The sequence below is a fragment of the Rousettus aegyptiacus genome, unplaced genomic scaffold (genome assembly GCF_014176215.1).
Source record: "Rousettus aegyptiacus isolate mRouAeg1 unplaced genomic scaffold, mRouAeg1.p scaffold_m13_p_15, whole genome shotgun sequence".
NCBI classification, from domain to species: Eukaryota; Metazoa; Chordata; class Mammalia; order Chiroptera; family Pteropodidae; genus Rousettus; species Rousettus aegyptiacus.
In genome coordinates this window covers 219,368-240,426 of record NW_023416290.1, presented here as the reverse complement: position 1 = coordinate 240,426, position 21,059 = coordinate 219,368, and the positions used below count along the sequence as shown (strand labels likewise).

Genomic DNA, 21,059 nt, shown 5'->3' with positions numbered 1-21,059 from the left:
GCGTTTATTCAGGTTTCTTAGGCGGGAATAATTCGAGTGTCCTCCATTTCCACGTGACTGATCACGGTTTACCCGTCCACGGACTTTTCCAGAAGGAAACAAAAAGACGAGAGATTAGGGTTATTTTCCTCTTTATTTACTCTCAGAGGTGAGGTCCGCCTGAGGCCGGCGCTCCCATTCCCACACTGGAAGCAAAGCCAGTCTGCACTCGCATTTCACAGATCTTACGGTGGCGTACCTCTTGTCTGATCATTCTTGTAGGGAAGAGCTACCTCACTTCCTTATTGTTATTTCTATGAATTGAGAAGGCGCTGAATTTATAGAATAGAGACATTCAAACTGGCTCAGAACCATTAGCTCTTTGGCGGTAACTTGATAAATCCCACACAGATACATCTCCCATAGCTTTCTGCTTCATGATCAGAAAACAAGAAATCACCAACCGTCACATGACCGCTGTAACCTTAATGGGCTAGTCTAGCTACAAATAGATGAACTGTGACTTGGATGGGAGTCAAAAGAATGAGAATTTCCCTTGATAAATAGGATAAATGATTACATTAGCATTTCACAAATGTTATTTTTAACTCATTTGAAACTATTTGCTGATAGAAATAACTAGTTTAAGTACTGATCTCAATATGAAATGTAGAATTGACAGAATACATACACAAATTATTGATGATAAAACATTTGATGATCAGGGTGCTATGAATTTTACATTAAAATTCACTTATGTAGTAAAAAATAGAGTTGTTATAGCTAGAAAAAAATATTTTTGGAGGCAGCAGATACACATGGTGGGAATGAACAGTTCCACATAGAAAGAAATCCAGGAAGTGTGCAAACCAGACGCCACAATACTTGATCTGTATAATTTAATCAGAGATTACACAGAATAAAACATAAAACAGCAGGTTGCTAGAATAATTATAACCTACAACATGTGGGAACAGTTTAGAAAGTGGGTTGGGGTCGTGCTCTGACCATTGGCATGATGGCACTGCAGACGTGGGTGGCTTTACATGTCACCTGGCCCTGTCTCTCCTTGGGGTCAGGTCAGTTCGAACCGGTGAAAAAGGTACATTTACACATCAGAGACTGGAATTTTAGATTAATCCTGGTGAAATTTTTAGGGAAATCTTGTCCAGCTACGTTTGTGAAAGCAAGACTAATGTTATGTCATGTCATGTCATGTTATGTTTTTAATTAGGTGTGTTGATTGGTCTACGGATAGACAATCTCCTGTTTGATCGTGTGGTTACAAAAACTGTACATTACTAACAGTATAGAAACAAGCCAAAAAGATTCTGCCACACGCCCTGGACAGTTATCTACACACAGTTAAATGTACAGATGTAAAAGGAAATGCAGCCTACTCCCTTACAGCACACAGTTACTTTTTAGATGCAGTGTGTCGCTAGCGTGTGGCCGTGGCCACCAGCCCTAGTTGTCCTCAGCACAGAGAATGAGAGCCAGATCCGTCCGGTACAGCTTCCCGCCATCCGACAAGGCCATGATGCTCTTCTTGTAGGTGGGGATATTGTTGGTGTCCAGATCCTGTGCAGAACACAGACGGCATTGTGGGCCCGTTAGGCATGGAGGGTAGGTAAGCACTGCCCAGTGACAGAACGTGATACAGATACTGCTCATTATGGCAGTCCATTAAGAGAAGAGGTAGGTGACATTCTTACACAAACATGACTAATCACAATTGATCCCAGTTTCACCGATTTAGGCCATGCCAAATCAGGTTAAAAACTGAAATTTGCTTTTGTCCCTCAATAAACATTTAAAGCAGATTTCCAAAAGTGGGCGTGTGGTTGCTTCTGGGTGGGTCTGTAAAGTCGGCTTAGGGAGTCAGTGAAGTGGTGACTAATTAATTACCTGTTTATTCTTCTCACACAGGTCCTTCAGCAAAGCATCGAGCTCGTTTTCGTCTATGTACCCATTGCCGTCCTGAGAGTGGAGAAGCGAAGCAGGTACAGCCAACACCATCCCAGCATGGGGGGCAGTGACATGACGTGCAAGTAACTGAGGTCCTCGGAAAATGTCCCTCCTGAGTCCAGGGCAGGTACTCCAACCCCTCATGTCAGACCCTCAACTTTTCTGACTGCCCCAAAGCTCCAGAGTAGATCTGAATGGCTGTCATTCAGCTCCTCGCATTTACTAAGTACTCTGAACTCTTCGAAGTACTTCCACATTTACTACTTCATTGCATGCTCACTTCACCTCCTGTCAAAGTAAAGGGTCACCACTGCGTTCCTATCCTGAGGACGTGGAGGCTCAGGGAGGCCGTATGACAGACCCGATGTCACATTGGGTGCTGGCAGAGCCTACAGAGGCCTGGTCTGGTTTGGTCCGGGAGTAGAGAAATTAGAACAAATAAAGGAGGGTATAGTGACCTGGCAAACAGCCTTTACTCACACTGGATGTTACCATCTGCTGCGGGCAGGGGTGGGGGGGTTGGTGTCTGCTAGGTATTTTCAGGTTAATCCTTACCCCACCTGCAGAGTGAGAGTTATTGTCTCTTGTTTACAGGTGAGGAAACTGAGGATCAGAGGAGTGTGAGATCTTGTTCACAGCCTCACAGCAGGTAAGTTGGAGCATGGGATTTGAATCCAGATTTGCCCGATTTGGGATATAACTTTTCTTATGACATGAATGAATCAGCTGGGTAATTTTAATAGCTCATATTTCTTTTAATATGAACCTTGAATTTGAGGATTTTCTCCCTAGTCAGCATTTTCCAAATTCCTCTAAAGACTTACAGGTAAGAATAAACTTTTACCTGATCGTATAACTCGAAAGCTTTATTGAACTCTTTCCCACACATTTTGACCCCCTAGATAATAAATAGAGAAGGAAGCAAAGGTTAAAACACTGCTATTCTGCGTCCAAGTGTTTTTCTCAGCAACTCTCTCACATTCTAACTTTTCAAGGAAAATATTATTTATGGTAGAGAAAAAGAGAAATACCTGAAATTTCAGAAGAAAATTCTCCTGCACTGGTAGTAACCTTTGAGAGAAAAAGATTATATTAATAGATTAGATTTTTTTTTTACAAGAATCAGCTTATTATAAGATTTGCACAGTCCCTAAACTCACCTGGCCATCTCAGTTAATTCCAGCTTCCCATCATTATTCGAATCAAATAATTTCAGCTGAAAGACAGAATGTCATCATTGTAGCCATTGAAGAATGATGTATCGCACAAAGAAGAAAATTTAGAATAAAGTAGTTTATCGATTACAGAAAAATTCTAGAAACTAGCATTTTTTAAACTTTCAGTGCAGATTTTCAATTCTATAGTGTATGTAATTGCCGTAGTTTCTCAGAACAGTTTAGAATGGTCCAAGAGAGTAGTAGTTATATTAGCTCGGTTTCTAGAATATTGTCATTTATTTTTCTTGCAAATATGTGTAGATATGTATCAGGATGTGGGAGAGATGGTGTCGACAGTACATAGCACATCCAGAGTCTCCAAACAATGGTATGAAAATAAATATTTAGTTTGTTTTCCTCTTTTAGAGCATAAGAGGGTGCACACAGAAGCAACAGGCAGATACTGTGACTAAATCCTTGGAGAATAGCATTTTGGAGGAATTTGGAATTGTTTTAGTTTCCCTCAGGTGCAGATACTCTGTAAAGCTCCCCCCTGCCCATTGCACACACATCCACGTCACACGCCCAGACACGGCGTACACGCTCCAACACTCACATCCCCGGACTGCGATGAGAGGCGCTCACACTTCCGGAAGGCGGCAACTGCTGCTCCGCTGTATGAGTTACGGGGGAAGCATATTAAATGCATCACACGTGTACAGCAAATACGTGGACAAGCAGCCGAACGTGTATCCACACACAAGGGGTTGCTCAGGTCAGGACGGACACCGGCTCAACGAAGTCTCAGGGCAGAAGGGCACCCCGTGTTTGCGCTGTCCCCAGAGCCTTTCGCGGGAGGCACATTTGTTCCGCGTCTGGTACTGGCATGTGTTATAATTCATTGACCATAGTTCCAATACTGCACCCCTGTCTACTAAGATGCCGGACACCAGATCTCACAGTTTAGTGCCCATAGGGAAATGCTTCCCCACATGTATATTTAAGTTTTAATTAGTTCTTGATTAATTTGCTTCTTAGTTTTGAACTGGTTTATGACATTTAATCAGAAATGCCAGGCCAACAGGGGAAAACTCTCATCTGAGTGGTTTTAAAAAGGCTGCTTCACATTGCTACCTGGGAAAGAAACTTTACTTTAAATAGATATCCCTTAAGATTGGCACAAAACAGAAAATTGATAAATGTAGGTTATTGCCCATTTCCCAAAAGTTATTCGGCCTTTCAATCTCCCCACCGTGACACAATTATGAGCCGGTGCCATGAGAAGTGGGATGTATTGAGGACACTTCCTTACAGTACAAACTTTTTAAATTGTTCTGAAACCAAAGATTAGTCCCACTTTATAATAAAGGTCACTGTACATCGAATAAGGCAACAGTTAAGTTCTAGTGTTCTCTTTCCCGCACTTAAGTAGGCTGACAGACTGAAAGTAAGCCCGGGTTACATCAAGTATAATCAAATCCTTTAGAGAGTCATTTCTCAGGGTAATTAAGACGTTTAACTCTTTATCAGTCTTCTAGAACGATTTTTATAATATCCACTTACATTTAGAGGTTGTTTATTTAAATCCATGAGGTAAAAATTCACTGTAACTTTACCATCCATAAAGCATGTATGTATAAATATGTGTTGTGATTGAATAATTAAACATTTTCTGAATTTAGGGAAAAAAACAATTAAAACCATATTTCCACAGTATTGGCTCATGGCTTAATCCATCTGGCAAGGACTTTTTCTTCATAGTCCTAATGCCATAATGAGTCAAAACAAGCAAACTTGACCCACTTGGAATTAATGAACTTTGTGGGCATGAGATTGTTGTATCTGGGCCTTCGTACACTGCTTTGACGGTCGTTCCTAAAGCGTGAAGTGCTGCATGCACAGCCGTTTTCCCGGCCCTGTCGTCAGCATCCTAGGCCAGACCTCGCTGATAGTGTCACCCAGCAAGATAGGGCACACTGGGTTTCCTCACGCAAACCACCAGGACAATATCCAATATTCCAAAACAGCAGGGTCAAAAGGAAGAAGGAGGAAATAGCCATTTTCAGTCACTCCATGAGTAAGATAACCAGAAGTTTTCATTCTAACAGAATCTGCGATTTCCTCAGTCATGATGAAAATCGATTCAGAGCTTCTACAATTAATGAGTTTTTGGTGACGTGATTTACATATGTATAACATAACGTACGTAAGTTATATGATTTAGTGATATAATCACGCTGGCTTTGTGAGAAAAACAAGTGATCTTTCGACAGATAAAAATTACAGCTCCCCAGAAGAGAAGAGCTCCGGCGCGGAGCCGTGAAGCCCACGCCTGCAGGCCTCAGCCTCCCGGGACGTCGGCACCCTTGCGCACGCCACGGGTCAGAGGCGGGGACCCTGGGCGCGCGCCGTGCGGCCCGGGAATCCGCAAGAGCATGGCGCGTGTCCCCGCGCCGGGCCACCGCCCTTTCAGGCTCGGCCTTACCATTAGGTCTGTGTATTCGGCCAGCTTCGTGTCATCGACAGCCTTGTTCGCTTTTTCCAGCAGGTCCTTCAGAAAGTTCTGCGAAAACAGAGAACACTCTGATCAACGTCACCGGTAACACTGCTTTGGCTCCCCCGGAGCGCTCCATCCTCCAGCGGAGACGCCGCCTTGCCCCGCGCCCGCTCCGCCCTCTCCGTGCGACGCTGCGCCTCGCCGAGCGCCCTGGGCTGCGCAGTGGGCATGGGACGCTCAGCGAGGGCTTGTGCCACGAGCCAGCCCAGTGGGTGCGTTTCCAGACGGCGACAGCGTCACCAACACTCTCGGGACTGCAGGGCGCTCAGGGCCCCCCCAGGCTGCGCGCCCGCGTCCGCTGGCAGCCGGCGAGGCGCCGTCCCAGCGCCTCAGGGACCGCCTGGCCCGCCGGCCGCGCCGCGGGGGCCCCGCTCTGACACGCGCGGTCGTGCGGACACGGAGGCGAGCGTGGGAGGCGCGAGGAACGGAGATTCGTCATCTGACAGCCGGAGTTTAGGAACGGGTTTCAATCTCTGAACAGAAATCGGTTGGCTGACAGCGTTCGCAAGGCCGAAGGAACGGGGCACGCCCTGTGCGCCCGCCGCGGAGGAACTGCGTGTCCGGTTCTCGGCGTGCACCCGCCCCCCGCACCCTGTGCCCGCTCTGCTGGGGCGTGACGCCCCGCTTTGCACAGGAAGAGACCTATTTATTTATTTATTTTTGGTCTGATAAATTTATTTTCACTTCAAACATTCCCCTTCCAATCCAAACTGAAGAATGGAAAATTCAAAGTTATCTATCCGGCGTGAATTTTATTTTTGAGTCTTAGGAGGCTTTTGTCAGAGATTAATTGGGTTAAAAATCCTCATCAGAGACAAAAATGGTGGTCACAAAAATAGCCCGGGAGAAACCTTGGGATGCGAGGTTCAAAGTCGTGTCTGAGAGCCAGCGATATTTTACTCTATTATAGATCTTAAAATTAGCTTTCTTGAAAGATCCATTAAAAAGGAACGCCAACTTACCTGCAAAATTCCCCAGAGAGGAGGACTTCTATTTAGAATCTCTTTCTGAGAATAAAATTTAGAGCAAAGAAGGAGACTTCAGAGTATTTTGAGGTCAATATTGGAAATGAGCTAAGGGTTTCATTGTGAACTGGATATAATTTTCAAAAGAAATTTTTGATTCGATAGGATAAAAACTCACAGGCTTCACGGTCGCCCTGTGGGCTCCACCGTGCTGAGCTGCTCGCTTGCTAAAGGCATTGTTTCTGGTGAGTTCAAATTTAAAATGTTTACATTTCCAAGAAGCTGCTCTTGAATACGTTTCAGCAATTTCATCCTGACCCCATCTCTAAAACTGTGTGTGCCAAACGTGGCACACACACAGCTCACACTGGGAGCCGGCGAGGCAGCCCCGCCCCCCGGCTGCAGCCTCCGAGCCTGGGGCGCGACTCGGGGCGTCAGCATCATAGCGTGCTGCGCCCACGGCCACATCCAGGCTCTGCTCCCAGGCAGCCGCGTCATCCTGCAGGACAGTCGGGTCTCTCGGAATTCGGTTTCTCTGTATAAATGGGAATAATAACACCTGCCCTGCAAATTTCTCTAAGGACTAGATGTTAAAATACAGGTTAAGAGCTAGTATTGTGCCTGCCACATAGTAGCTGCTCAATAAATATTAATTTATTTCCCTTTTAGTCATCACGTCCTGAAGATAAAGAAAATAGGGCCTTCTGGACTGAGAAGCCTTAGGGTTGATTTAAGGAAATGAGAGAAAGAGGCTTCCATGTTTCTGAGAGGCTAGGAAGTTGTTGGGTTCATGAATAATATCCTTTATTATGCCTCATATTTCACAAAATCTTCCATGTGCCACATCTAACTTAAGCTTCCCAACAGATCTGAGAGGAAGGGGTCGTCACCCCCAGAGCAAAGGTGTGAAGGTAAGAACGCCAGGAAGGTCGTCCGGGGGAAGGGGGGCTTCAGCCCGCGGGCCGCTGCCGGGCCCTCCGCCCTCGCCGGCCCCCTGGTGCCTGCGAGGCGCGCGGGGCCAGATCCGTCCCCGGCTGCAGCTCCTCCGGGGTCTGACCACGCTGGGCGCGTCACGCCTGTGGCTCGCGGGGACCGTCAGCCAGGGGTCGGCTTACACCGCGTGGCCTGCGTCGCACTTCTGTGCGGCTGTCAGGGTGCTCGCCACCCTCTCCCCACTGGCGACAGTGGCCTCACAGAACCCGCGTGGAGATTAGACAGGGTGCTGTGTGTCAGAAGCTGGCTTGCGGTCGGTGTCCTGCAAGTGCTTCTCTTCCTGTCTCTTGAGAGAGAAACCTACTTCTACAGGCATTTACTGTGTGGCATGAAGCCTCCCATTTCGGGGAAACGCAGCGGCCTGCTCGGCGCCCACCGCTGTGTAGCTGTCACCTCGCGCACCCGCGTTCGTGTGCACCGCAGAAAATGCTCGTTTCTTGCGTTGCTGGACAGAACGTCGAGCGGCAGGAAAGTCCCTTTTGGTCTGGGGCCTCGGGCCGGGGTGGGCGGTGGTTTCTTTCGCGGGACGTTTTAAAAAGCTGCGAAGCTCATCAACGCGTGTGGGCGGGTTCTGTGCTTACCTTGAGCTCCTCGGTTTCTATGAAGCCGCTGTGGTCGGTGTCGTACTTCCGCCAGGTCTGCGGTGGTTGTGGGAGGAAAAGGCACGCGTTAGGGACGCGCCGGGCCGCGCCGCCGGCGCCCGCGGGGAAAGCGCGCGTTAGGGACGCCGCGGCCGCCGGTCGCCTGCGCCCGCGGGCCCGGTACCTTCATGAACTCCTCGCAGGACCGGAGCTGCTGGCAGCGGAAGAGCAGCACGAAGTTCTCCTCCGTGGGCAGCACGTGCGCCAGCTGCAAAGAGGCGGCGGCTGTCAGGGGCGCGGGCCCTGGGCGTCCCCCGCCCCCGCCCCGCCCCGCGCCCGGGTTCTGGCCGCGCCCTGGGAATGCGCAGAGCAGGTGTCGGGCGCGGCCTGCCCGGCCGGGGACCCGGGTCCCCGGAGACCTGTCTGCTGGGCGGCAGGCCGCTGCGCACGAGGCCTGACCCCGGCCGCTGCTCCGCGCCCCGGGGCCCCTCTCGGAGCCCACAACGGACGGGCGGCCACGCGTCCCTGTGGGGGGAAGAACCCAGGCGGCCCACGCTGTGGGAAGGGCCAGCGCGTCTCCCGGACCCAGGGAGGCCCCTAGCGCACAGCAGAAGGCCACCAGGAGCAATCTCGGGCCAGTGGCGGCAGGTGGAGACAGACCACGGGGCGGGGGACACTGCGGGGTGGCGGGGAGCCGGGCCCCCGAGGCCGCGCGTCTGCCGGGGGACCCCGCCGCTGCAGCCCGAGCCGCAGTCTGTGCTGCGGTCTCCAGCGCGTGACCCGGCGACACTGCGCGGACCTCACTGCACAACTTAAGTGCTCCTCACTTCCCCCTCCTTTTTATTTTTTTTTTTAAGAAAAAAGGGCTCGGGCTCCGCTTTGCGATGGACACGCTCTACCCGCTGCGCGGGGACCCGGAGCTGGACCGACGGCGCGGCGCCGCGCGGTTCTATTCCTGGCTCAGCTGCTAACCAGCTGCGGCCCTGGCGACTGCCCCGGCCCTTCCGCCCTCATCACCGGAATGAGGAGCTGAGACAGTCCCGAGCCTCGCCAAGCCCCGGCTCAGGCCGCGTGACGATGGCCGGCATGGCCGTGTGGTGCCCTTGGAGAATGCGCCCCACACCCTGTCTCCTCCAATCCCTAGAAGCCCGTGAGCACCGAACCGCGGGCGGCTGGACCGTTCTCACCGGACTGTGGCCAGGAACCTAGGGTCTGGATCAGCCCTGAGGTGGGCAGAAGTTCAACAGTTCTACCAAACTGTAGACAACACACTCACCCTCTCACTTTGTTTTGAATTTCACCCTTTTAAGTCCACTAAAAAATTTAAAATTCACTATAAAATGGGTTGTTCTACCTTACATGCAAGTAATTTCAGCTTCTTTATGCCTGTATGAAATGTCCTTTAACTTATCTTGTTTTTAGATCTTTGAATAATATCTCAAATTAGAACCATTTAGTTTCGAGGCACCTCACGTAGGGGTGAAATGAGAGGATGGGGCCAACATCTTATTAGGATGTTTACTATGGCTCAGTCAGAAAGTATTTTATTTATTTTGGACAAAAGTCAGTGATTGGTTGTGTATTAACAGAAGCATTCATGTGGGAAACAGGAGATAGCCAGACCAACTCTTTGTTTATACGCTGGCATTTGACTGGTCAGGTACACTTCGCAAGTATCTGCTGGACCTCCCCAGGGGCCGCCCACGTCAGGAGGGCAGAGGCTGTCCTGTGTCTGTCCCCGAGAGTCCGTTCCAGGCCTGACATAAATGCTTATGGATCGGTTAGTAATTTTACTTCATAAAAATACCTACTTAGCATGATTATAGTAACCGATTTTACTATCTTCATTGCAGTTTTCTATATTACTTGGATGTTAATATGTTTGTGGTTTTGAACAAAAAAAAACGTTTTTCCTTAAAAAAATTTTACTTGTCAAAATCCACTGAATACATAAAAAGAGAAAAAGTAAAACAATAAGCTAGTAGCGACAGCCAAGTGTAAAGTTGGAGAAATGTGTTAAATTGAACACAGCACCATCCTATTTTGTAGGCGTTAGAAGTGAGTCTTACAGACACACAGAAGGTCACAGTGAGACACACCAGCCACCGGGGCTGGGAGTGGCTGCGGTGGCCACGAAGGGGCCGCCTTCCACTGCTGCGCTTCACGGCACGATGGCCCTGAGCCCTGCTGGCCTGCCCCCTGTGCTCCGAGACGCCACGTCCAAATCTCGGAGCTGGGCACAGCCACCCTGCAGTTGTGGCATATCAGACCACGTCTGTGAAGTCCAGGGGCCTTTTCTGGCAGGTGTTAGGTAGGGCGGCTTTTCTCCCAGATCTGCTAGGTCACTGCCGTCCATAGAAGCATGCAGTTCGTTGCCTGTCCCAAGATCGCTGGTGATGTCTGAGTCTGTGGGCTGCCCGCCTGCTGTTTTATGAATTCCCACACGTTCTGGAGGGCGGGCAGGCGACATCGGGGGAATGGGCGGTAGGCAGCTTGCTGTGGGCAGGGGAGGAGCCCTCGGGGACTCGTGTGTGAGATGGTGGCCTGCCCCGGAGTGTGGGGAGGCAAACCCCAACCCTGCTTGCCCGACCGCCCTGCAAGTCTGTGCCGGTCTCGAGAGTGAGGTCCGTGCCTCGGTTACTGTCTCTCTGCCCAGGACCTGCAAGAACGCCAGTCGGAACTTTACTGAACCAGCGAACGCAGGCCGTTGACTCGATCTAGGGTTGGCACAGGCAGAGACACAGTTCCTTTGGCAATCTTGCCGAGCCGTAGGTGGACACTGTGACATGCCACCCCGAGCTCCCTTCAGGTGTTGGCAGTGGTGCTGTAGCCTCAGCTGTCAGGTCTCTTTGAGACGTTACCTGGGTTGAAGAGAGCTGTATCCCTAAGGAGGCTGCATCCCATGACTAACGCACAGGAACATATAAAGGCCGAGACCCTCAATCAAAACTTAGGACATCTCTGGAGGGTCGTCCCAGCGTCAGAGCACACTGTAGGTCCAGCCGAAGCCCCCGTGGGGGACCGTACCACAACTCAGCGCCCCCCCCCCCACTGCCCTCGGACCGGTGCCGGTCCCCAGAGCATGCGTGAGCAAGGCCTTGCGGCTCATCTTCAGGGCAGCCTGCCGCCCGGGGCTCAGGGCGGGCCCCTGTGCCTCCTGGGGCTGGTACAGCGCAGCGCTCCGCGGCAGCCTGCAGGAGGTCCACAGCCCTGCTGTGGCTCGCCGGGCTGTGGCTCAGACCACCCCCCCGCCCCCGCACCATGCCTGTGGGCGCTAGGGGTTCGGTCACTGCTGCTGTGAACCTTGCAGGGAGGCTGGCAGGCCTGAGGTCCGCTCGGGGAAGTGTCTGCTTAATGCGAGCACCAGAGAAGAAAGTCCTATTATCTGCTCAGCCATTCGTCTTCCTCTTTAATTATTTCTCATCGGCCTTCTCTGCAAATGATCTCTTTTTATCAGATAGTTTCAAAGCAGGAGATAGAGCGGCGAGGCCAAGCCCAAGGTGCAAGGTGTTTCTTACTTCACCAGAAACAGTGACCGAGCGAGGTACCTGAGGACACAGAGACCTGACCCTGACTCTCCCCGACTCTCCGAGGCAGTCCTGGTGCAGGTGACCCCTTCCCAGTCTTGGCAAAGCACTAGCTGCTCTTTTGGGGATTGGAGAAATGTTTTTTTTTCTCACCGCTGACAAGTGGGGAATTTGGAAAGCAAACAGTCTTCTCATACACGTGTAAAACTAGCTGAGTTTAATCACCTGAATTTGACGAGTTATATATGAGAGCTGGGAAAAGGGCTTGGCATCTAGGAGAATGGAGTAGATTTTCCAATGAATTATTTTTACTTAAAAAAATATTAGCGAATCCAATTATCGAATTTCACATGTGCCCAGGGCTTATCTATTTGCTCGGCAGGCACAATCGCGTTGACGCTGAGGCTCAGGTGCCCCCTGTTCGCAGGAGGACGGACGGGCTGCCTCGCGCAGCTCACAGTGAGGCGCGCCTGAAAGGGGAAGGCCCGGCTCCCCCGGCTCGCACACCCTGTCCCTCCATCGCCCTCCACCAAACCCCTGCGTCGCTTATGGCTTTCCTAATCGACCATTTAAAATATCTGCGCAGAGCAAAGTTTCTGATCAGGTTCCGCCGTCCATCGTTTCCCCCACTTCTGAGGTGAAAAAGCCGACTGCCAGGAAAATTACATGCACTGTGTCTGAACTCACGTGCTCAAACCCCACTGTGGACAGAGATGGGGCACGGCTAGAGAAACGCCTGCCTCCCGAGAGGGTCGTGGCGGTTTGGGGGTTAAAACGGCATTGAGATCTATCTTTTCCTTGGATGCACTGACCTGGACAGAGAGTGTGCATGGGAAGGCGTGTGGGTCCCACACCTGCCCCAGAGGTCGGGGGGTGGGGGGGGGGAGGCTGGCAGGCCTGATATCCGCTCAGGGAAGCGACTCTGCTTAATGCGAGCACCAGAGAAGAAAGTTCAATTATCTACTCAGCCATTCATCTTCCTCTTTAATTATTTTTAATCATCCTTCTCTGCAGTGGAGCCATTAGTCTGAATAAATTTAGAACATTTTGACTGTCATGGTATTTGTTAATTTATCTTTGAATTTCAATACTCCTGTTTTGGCTTCATATTAACAATCTCTTTATTACTGAACTATGTTTGCGTGAATTTTAAAAGCTATTTAAAGACATGAAATTAAAAATTTCAGAAGAAGGCACCCTTTTCACACGTTCCCAGGTGGCCAAAGCAGGTCGTTGGAGAGTGTCAGGCAATGCCAGGAGAGAACTTTGGAAAATGACCACTATATTTTCTGACCTTTTGAACAGCATATTTCAGTTAAGGTCAAATAAGCTTGGCCCGTTCCCACCGGGGGGCAGACAGCTGCGTGAGCGTCGCCTGGTTTCCCCGGATTCGATTCGGATGAGCCCTGAGTCACCTGCCAAGGAGGCATAACATTTAGGCAGATCCAGCCCGTCTCCCTGTGCACCCCGGGGCTCTGTCTGCCGGATGCCAGGGGCCAGATAACCAGTAATTTTGGAGGACGTGGGCTTCCTGTTCCTTCATCGCTGGCCGGGACTTGTGCGTTTGTGTCCCATGTTCCTTATAGGATTTCTTAGCAAGCGGCATCATCTGCCAAGTTGGGAGAGAGAAAGGATGAACCCCACTCCTCCTCGAGGGCGTGCTGAGATCAGGCCGGCCCCACGCTCCCTCCGTGCGCTGCCTGTCACCTGGGGTCCTTGGTTTCTTTGCCCGTGAGTTCCGGAACCTCTCCTTTCTCTCTTCACCCTACTTGCCTGCCCTGGACCGGACAGAGTCCACGTTCAGAGGGACCCCCTGCGGCCTCTCCCCCTGTCCTCTGGTCACTGACTCCTTCTCCCCGGCTGCTCCTCCACCCCCCTCCCGAGCCGGAGCCGGAGCCGGAGCCAGAGCTGGAGTCAGGTCCGGGGATTCTCCCCACTCCTAGTGGGAACAGGACATTTCATTCAATCTTTCTGGGCTTCGGTTTCTTCATTCTCAAAACAGGAAGTTCGGCTACTCTTTTCCAAGGCCCGTCTAGCAAAAGTTCCATGTCCTCGGATACCTGACCCTTCTAATCAGGTCCTAGGTGTCACGCTCCCTCCCTGTGACTTCCTGCCCCGGCCGATCTGGAAGTGCCACGCGAACCACGTTGCAAGTGCTTTGCCCACGTGACTTGTCTGCACTCTGTGCTCCCTGAACCCCCGCCACGAGCAATCAGCCAACTGAAGCATGAACATATTTTCTTGTAACGCAGAAAATGTACTAATTACTTATAATGATGAAAAAGGTAGAATGGTGTAGAGGAACTTGGCTGGCTTCTGGCCGTTCTGCCATTTGTTTCTTATTTTTTTTTTTCGACGACTTTAGGCAAATTCTGTTGACGTCTTGGTTTCCCCAACTCGAAAGTAGGGACTCGTTTTGTCTCTAGACTCATTTCGTTGCTGCGAGGTGCAATGCGAGGCCGTGCCGGAAAGCACAGGGCCACACGAACGCGGGCTGTGCCCCCGGCCACCGCCGCGCCGGGTCTCCCCGCCTCAGCTGCACGCCTGCCTCTCGCACACGGACGGCCTTCCTTCCTACCGCAGCTCCTTGTCGCAAACTCCTTGCATCAAAGCTCTGGGGCAGGGCGTCTACCGGCGACCCCAGCCTCTTGTTCAAGTACAGCCACGAACGATACTTCATAACGGATTAGGCACCGTCATATGAAGTAACGCCCCGGTTCAAAGCAGCCTCATTCCTCGTGTCCTTTGAGGCATGCAGAACCCACGAAGGTCAGACCCGTGCCTGTCACACTGCTGTGACACCGAGTGTCACTGAGACAAGCACAATACGTCCTCAGCCCTTCAGGTGCGATATGTTAACTACAAGACGACAGCCTTTTTTCTACTCAGTTATAGTATGCCAGACTCTGAAATAACCACAGCTATAATCATAGTGATTTCAGAATTTCCAACTAGTTTTGAGTAGATGGACTTGTCTCATTTATGTTCATTTTAAAGTTATCTTCTTATCCTTCACGATTCCATATCTTGATTAGCTGGCCTCTTTGTCAATCTGCAAGTCCCATCACTATAAATTTATCTCTTTATATAGTAACGAGTTACACACGGGCATAGAGGAAAGGGTGTGCTCCAGGGAAACATCTTAATTGCAAAGACAATAATAGTCTGTCCTTCCTTAACTCTATTTGTAGTAGCCATTTAAAAATAAGCATATTTCGCATTGACATCACAGGTACCCTATAAGACCAGTTATTTGACAACCAGGGTAGCCCTCGGAATCAAAGGTAAATTACGACTAAACGTTGTCGCCAGCCAGGATGCTTTACGATCTAGCACACTAAGGACACTGTGTATAAAGAACATAATTATGCTTGCAATTTGGCATATTTTAAAGTATGACCTTATTAATTTTTATGAATGCTATCCACTCGATTTCTCTAACAGAAATTAAGATAAAAATAGGTGGCAGAGATTTTAAAAAGTTGCCAAGACACCAGCATTTGGAAAACTAGAAGGTACGCAACAGCCTTTTCAGAAAACCAAGAATGCAGAGGAATTGATATATAATCAAAGTTTTGCTTCCTTGATTTACAGACCAACAGGAGCTATCCTCAATAGGAAAAGTCAAGAAATAATAATAATAACAAGATTTAACACCCATTTGTGAACTTTTAGAGAGTTAGGAAATCTGTGCCTGTAACAGATCACAACACATGTGCTCACCTTTGAAAGGTCTGTTTGTACTAAGGAAGGTTCACTGCCAATTTACAACAAATTCGGACACCAGGATGCAGCTTTTTGCCATAACATGGTCACAGGGATTGCTAAAGTTTCATTTTACATTTTAACAGAAAAGTCTACAGCGCTAAACGAGGAGAAATGCCTGCGAACCGTGCACATGCAGTGTTTGGCGACGTGGGGGGAGGGCAGTGACCGGCGTGAGCTCCGAGGGGCTGGGGCTGGCCTCCGGGCTTGGCAGACTCTTAGATCTCCTTCACCTCTCAGGAGCGTTGGACTCAGACATTGCTGAACAGAAGGTAGCCTGTTACTGAAGCAAAGCAAGCCTCTCTGAATGGGCCCCGCTTGCCGCGTCCGAGCAGGCCACAGCCACAAAGTGAAGCGCACTTATTAAGACCGTGTCAGAAAAATGTTTCTTACCTCTACAATTCCTATTTTTCCATCATCTCTCTGCCCATACTGGTCCACAAACGTCTTCATCTCAGGTGATAACTCCTAAAATAATGTAAAAGCAAGTAAAAATTTTGTAACACACACACACACACACACACACACACACACCCACCCCAAACCCAGCTATGCTTGTGATGGTTTTTTTTGCAAAGGAAAACTGGAATTGGAACCATTCAGAATTATGCATACCGATGAACTATTCTCATGAAAATTAAAGACATAGCCAATGTACAGTGTTTCCTGATTTCAAATGAAAGTTATGATTATTTCTGAATCAATCACTATGATTTATCTTCTATTACTACTTTTGAGAATATGCTATCCTTTACAATGTAGTCGGAACTATTCGATTCCTAACCTTTAGTGAATTTAAATATAATGATCACCGTTTAGGTACTTTAAATATTGCTTGCTTCAAGAAAAATTCTTTCATATTGCTGCACTAATTGTCTTATAACATTGTCCTTATTCTAATATATCTTACCATGGAAGGTAAAAATATATGTTTTTCATCTGAACAACAACAAAAAAATGAGTTGTCACTCAGTAAGCAAAGAATGTTTCTAGCACAACAGTGGTATCCTAAGTAAAAAAGTGAAATATCAGAAAATGCCTGTCACATAAAAAAACAACTTGACCAATTTGTACTTTCATTAGAGACAATATTGGTGACCACTGGTTACATGTGCTTATGATCTTTGTCTCGGAGAGTGACACAGAGCAGTTTTCCGGCGTTTCCCAGTTTCCATTTGTTCTGAGATAACGTTCTTTCTCCCGTGAATTTTAGGACAGTAAGACATGTTCGAGAGTGACAAAGTGAAAGCGTTCATCTCATTTGGGTCCCCCCCCCCCCACAAACCTATTCTACTGCTTATATAATCTCCTCCCATAGTGACAGACTCGAGAGCTGTGAACTGCAGACCAGTGGTCCGAACGTGGACCTAGTATCCCAGAGGCTCAGTATGTGCTCTTGGGTCTCCAGCACGGCCCATCTAAAACAGTCCTGGGGCACTAACCAGAGCCCGTTTAAAACAGGTCAGTCTTTACCAACAGCCTGCTCTATGTCCTTGGGAAAGTAAATTAAGGTTTCAAGTTTTGCCATAACTAAAAAGATATTGGTATTACCTACCACACGTTGGCTCTAGGGATAGAAGTGTTAATATAATTTAAGGGCTATATTGATGGTGAATATCATTACTACTAGTGTTATAACATCTTTTATGAATCAAAGTAAATATGCTTGGTAGAACTGAGATAACAGATTTAATTATTAAATCACATTTAATTATAACGTAGTCTTTAAAAATCTTTTAGTATGGATTGATTTCAACTTGCATTTATTAAATTTTACTACAACAACGATTTTAAAATGAAAGTGGCAATAGTGGGACTATAAGTTGTTATGTTTTTTCACACATAACTTAAAGAAAAAAAACAAAGCATTCGTTGTTAAATCTCAAAACCATATAATACCACTGGCTTAACTAGCAGATCTGACATGTAGTTTGTGAGCTTTCTGGGTGATAACATTGCCAAAATCTATGTTTTAAATAGTGTAAAACATAATGACAATGATAATAATAATAAATTAAAGCTTTCTATTATATGTTGGGGTGTTACGTTCCATTCATGTTTTATTCATTTATAGCTAATCTTAGTGAAAATTTTGAAATTTCACATTATTCATATGATAAGCCCAACAACGTTTCCATTAGTGCCACGAACTCTGGTATCTGAGGCTGGAAACTCCAGGAAACCTAGTTGATAAGGTCAACATTTATGCTCTAAAAAAAGAGAAGAAATTTGTAAAAGTAGGTTTATTGCAGTGGGGCCAGTAGCAGAAGAGAGCTCTTTTTCTAGTACATGAACCTCTGAGTGCAGATCTTAATTTAGATTTTAACTATCCAAAGACAGTATGCATAATACATAAAAATACTCAATAATCAAGGTATGAAGCACCTTGATATAATCCTTTGCCTGTGCTCAGATTTGGTATAATTGGATTATAATCTAATAATTTAAGTTTCCAGTATTCTGAAATTGGAGTCTAGGCAGTAGGAAAAAATAATTAAGCTCTAAAATATTTAAAATTCTAATGTGAAGTCATTATTTATGAAAATACAAATATTAAAGTGAGAGGAAGAAAACAAAAATCTGAAAACATGTATAATTTTTAAATATTTGAATTTCTAAGGATGAAAATAAATCTCAATATTAAAATCACTTCTAGAAAAATTAAAATATAACCATTTAGCTACTGGAAGCTCCCACAAGGTTTTAACTTGAATGTTTTCAGCAAGCAAGATTTTCCCAACCAGATATTTTAAATGTATATTTTTAAACAAGGAAGAGACTTGTTTTTGTTTTATGAGTCAAAGATACACAAAACTGTAATAATAATAGTATTACATGATTATTTACATGATATTATGTAAGCGGAGGAGAGTGTGGACCATTTCATTTGATCCCAGTTAATTATACCTTCAGGTTTATATAATGGTACAACTGGGTGAAACACTATCCAGAGCATTATCCCGTTTTAAATTAATCTGGTCAATGATTTTAGCAACTGATAGTCCTGTGGTGCGTTACAGCACATCTTAGAGTCCTCTGAGGTTCTTTTGAATACGTTGCACAAAGATGTGCACCAGACAGTTTTCAATTTTGATAGAACAAAAACGAAGCTCTCTTAGTAAGTTATACATATGGAATATGTGGTAATGTTATAATCGTGTATAACTCGATGCTCGATGCTGGGGTGGTGACCTGCCGATGTTCAGACACACCTACATTTTCCTCTGAAAATGTGTGTATAGTCCGTAACTTAAATTCTCTTTCTAATGGTAAAGGTCACTGACATCTCACTAGCCCAAGTCCAACACTGCCTTCTGAATGCAGACTCATGTAATCTCATATCAGTAAGACTCTCAGCCTATTCTACTTTATGCAATCATCTTGTGTATGTTTCAAAGCTGGGTATATTTTATTTTATGCTGAAAACGTCTTTTAATGGGCCAATTAGTGACTAAAGGAAGTCATTCAGAATTAGTGAGAATCGTCATTTGCTTAATTAACTAGTGGCTCAAATTACAATTATGTCTTATTTTCAAAATACCATTAATTGCTTACCATCAAAGCGTCACTTTACTTTTTTAAAATAGATTCTTAAAATTGCTCTACTTTTTTACATTTCTAACTTTTGGATTTCTCCCTCTCAACAGAAATAAACACCTTTGCTGCTCCTCAAATCATGTTGCAAGTTGTCCAACCCCCCACCCCCTCACCCCCCCCCCAGCCCTGTGAGGGTGGACGAGATGCTTTATTTTCTCATCTCTCCAACCACATCATCACCACGACAACTAGCAACAGAAAAAGATCCATAATCTGCACATCTGCTTTCTGACCACCAAGGGGCAGAAATGTATTTCTGCCCCCTCACTTCTCACGCAGTTAATAAGTTAAGAATTACCTAACAGAACGGAGTCTCAGAGATGCTGACCTACTGAAGATCTCGCACACCCACACTCTGAAGCGCTGTTAAAGCTGCCCTCCGAGCTGCGGCTCCAGGCTGTGCAGCTCTTCCCTTCAGGGAACATCCACCCCTCCCCACCAGCTCCCCCATCTCTCTCTCTCCCTCCTTCTCTCTCCCCTTACACAATCTGGAAAGGGGCTCTTTCTCCTCTTTCTCAGTCAATAAGCGTTTACATTCCCTGAAAGCCACTTGACCCTGCTGGCCCCTTATGAAAACACTAGAACGTCTATATTTCAAGCCCGCAGGTCCCTTTCCTCCTTTGCACCTTGAACCTACCAGTCCGGCCTTCTTTCGCGCCTGCTGGAGCTCGTGGATCAAGTTCTGCAGCTCCTTCCCCTCCAGGTACCCACTTCCTGCAAAGATAAGCAGGCGCCAGGTGTCAGACAGCTGCTCCGAGTCCCTTCCCTGTCCCCAGCCCCCAGGAGTGCTGTCTTTATGGCCACCCCAGAGGCTCTCCTGCCCAGACCAGGATTAGCCCGCAGACGACAAGTCCGCGCCCCTTCACTTGGGGACGGGGGCGAGGGATGCCGATCACGGCCATAGGAACGTTGGGGAGCAGCGTCCCCCATGCATGCTTCCCCCCACTTTCTACTGTTGCCATTCTTGGAGAGAAGTTTAAGGCGTGGGGGCAACAAAAGCAATATCTAAACTTTCAAGTCGATGGTTCTGCAGCCAGCCTGGAGGTGAGATCGGGGAGCCGAGGAAGAAGTAAAGAACCGAGGGAAGCGGGACCGGAGGCTCAGGGGCGGGGAGGGGGAAGGGCGCAGACGGGGCCCCGACAGGCGAGCGAGAAGATAGTCACCATCGGCGTCGAAGTGAAGCCAGATCTCGAAAAACTGCGACGCTGTGATGAGGGGCGACTGCAGGTGGGACTCGGCCATGGTGCCGGCGAGGGCGAGCGCAGGTGCGCGCGAGGGCGGGCCGGGGCCGGGGCGCTGTCCGCGGTGCTGCTCGGCCGGGCCGGGGCGCTGTCCGCGGTGCTGCTCGGCTCGGCTCGGCTCGGCTCGGCGGCTCCCCCTGCGCGCGGCGCCGCCTTTATCCCGGGCGCGCCCGCCCGCCCCGCCCCCCGGCTCCCCGCCCCGCGGCTCCCCGCCCCCCGAAGGGCGCCGGGAGGAGGCCCGGCGGGGCCCCGCTCGGACCTCGGTCCCTCCACAGTCGCCTCGCCCAGAAAGCGGCTCATTCCCGAGTATCACAGCAAAATAGCACGTGCAGAGGTTTGGATGGGGGGGGAGAGGGGACGGTGACGAAGGGGAGAGCCGTTTAAAGGATGCGCAGAGTGAGCGTGTGCGCGCGCGCTCTCCACGACTATCGAGAGTTTGAAGAACGTCAGGTGAAAACTCGGCGGGCATCGGAGTGATGCGACCAGTGTGCAGAAGGGGCTCGTTGACATCAGTGAGCGCTTTGCTTTGTGCCCGCGGGCTGTCATACAGGTGTTTCTTAAGATGTTTTATGTGAACGAACCGTGCCGACCTGAGAAAGCAGGATTCTGTGGCACTTTTTTTCTGCTTGAAGTAGAGTTTTAATTGGAAAGTGATAGAATTAAATGATAAAAATCTTAAAATGTTAGAGAAGGTAGTGACCATAGACACCACGGCCTACCCCCCTGAGT

The 21,059-nt window shown here is 48.4% G+C and overlaps 1 protein-coding gene across 1 annotated transcript; it reads right to left on the bottom strand.

Moving 5' to 3' along the window:
* Positions 1-1,328: 1,328 nt before the first annotated feature.
* On the bottom strand, positions 1,329-20,368 carry CALB1 (calbindin 1). Its single transcript, XM_016138580.2, has 11 exons — positions 20,253-20,368; positions 19,727-19,803; positions 15,886-15,960; positions 8,385-8,468; positions 8,201-8,257; positions 5,590-5,667; positions 3,108-3,163; positions 2,979-3,018; positions 2,792-2,845; positions 1,888-1,959; positions 1,329-1,560 (listed from the first exon to the last, which is right to left on the bottom strand). Exons 1-11 carry the CDS (start codon positions 20,329-20,331, stop codon positions 1,447-1,449), a joined length of 786 nt encoding a protein of 261 aa, XP_015994066.1. The 5' UTR covers positions 20,332-20,368; the 3' UTR covers positions 1,329-1,446.
* Positions 20,369-21,059: the final 691 nt, after the last annotated feature.

Bases quoted from the DNA above. Each gene is read 5' to 3' on its own strand.
- CALB1 (XM_016138580.2), bottom strand. From the start codon at position 20,331: ATGGCCGAGTCCCACCTGCAGTCGCCCCTCATCACAGCGTCGCAGTTT. The intron at 15,961-19,726 runs GTAGGTTCAAGG...ACATTATTTTAG, and splicing joins CGCGAAAGAAGGCCGGACTG to GAGTTATCACCTGAGATGAA. The intron at 3,164-5,589 runs GTAAGGCCGAGC...TCTGTCTTTCAG, and splicing joins CCGAATACACAGACCTAATG to CTGAAATTATTTGATTCGAA.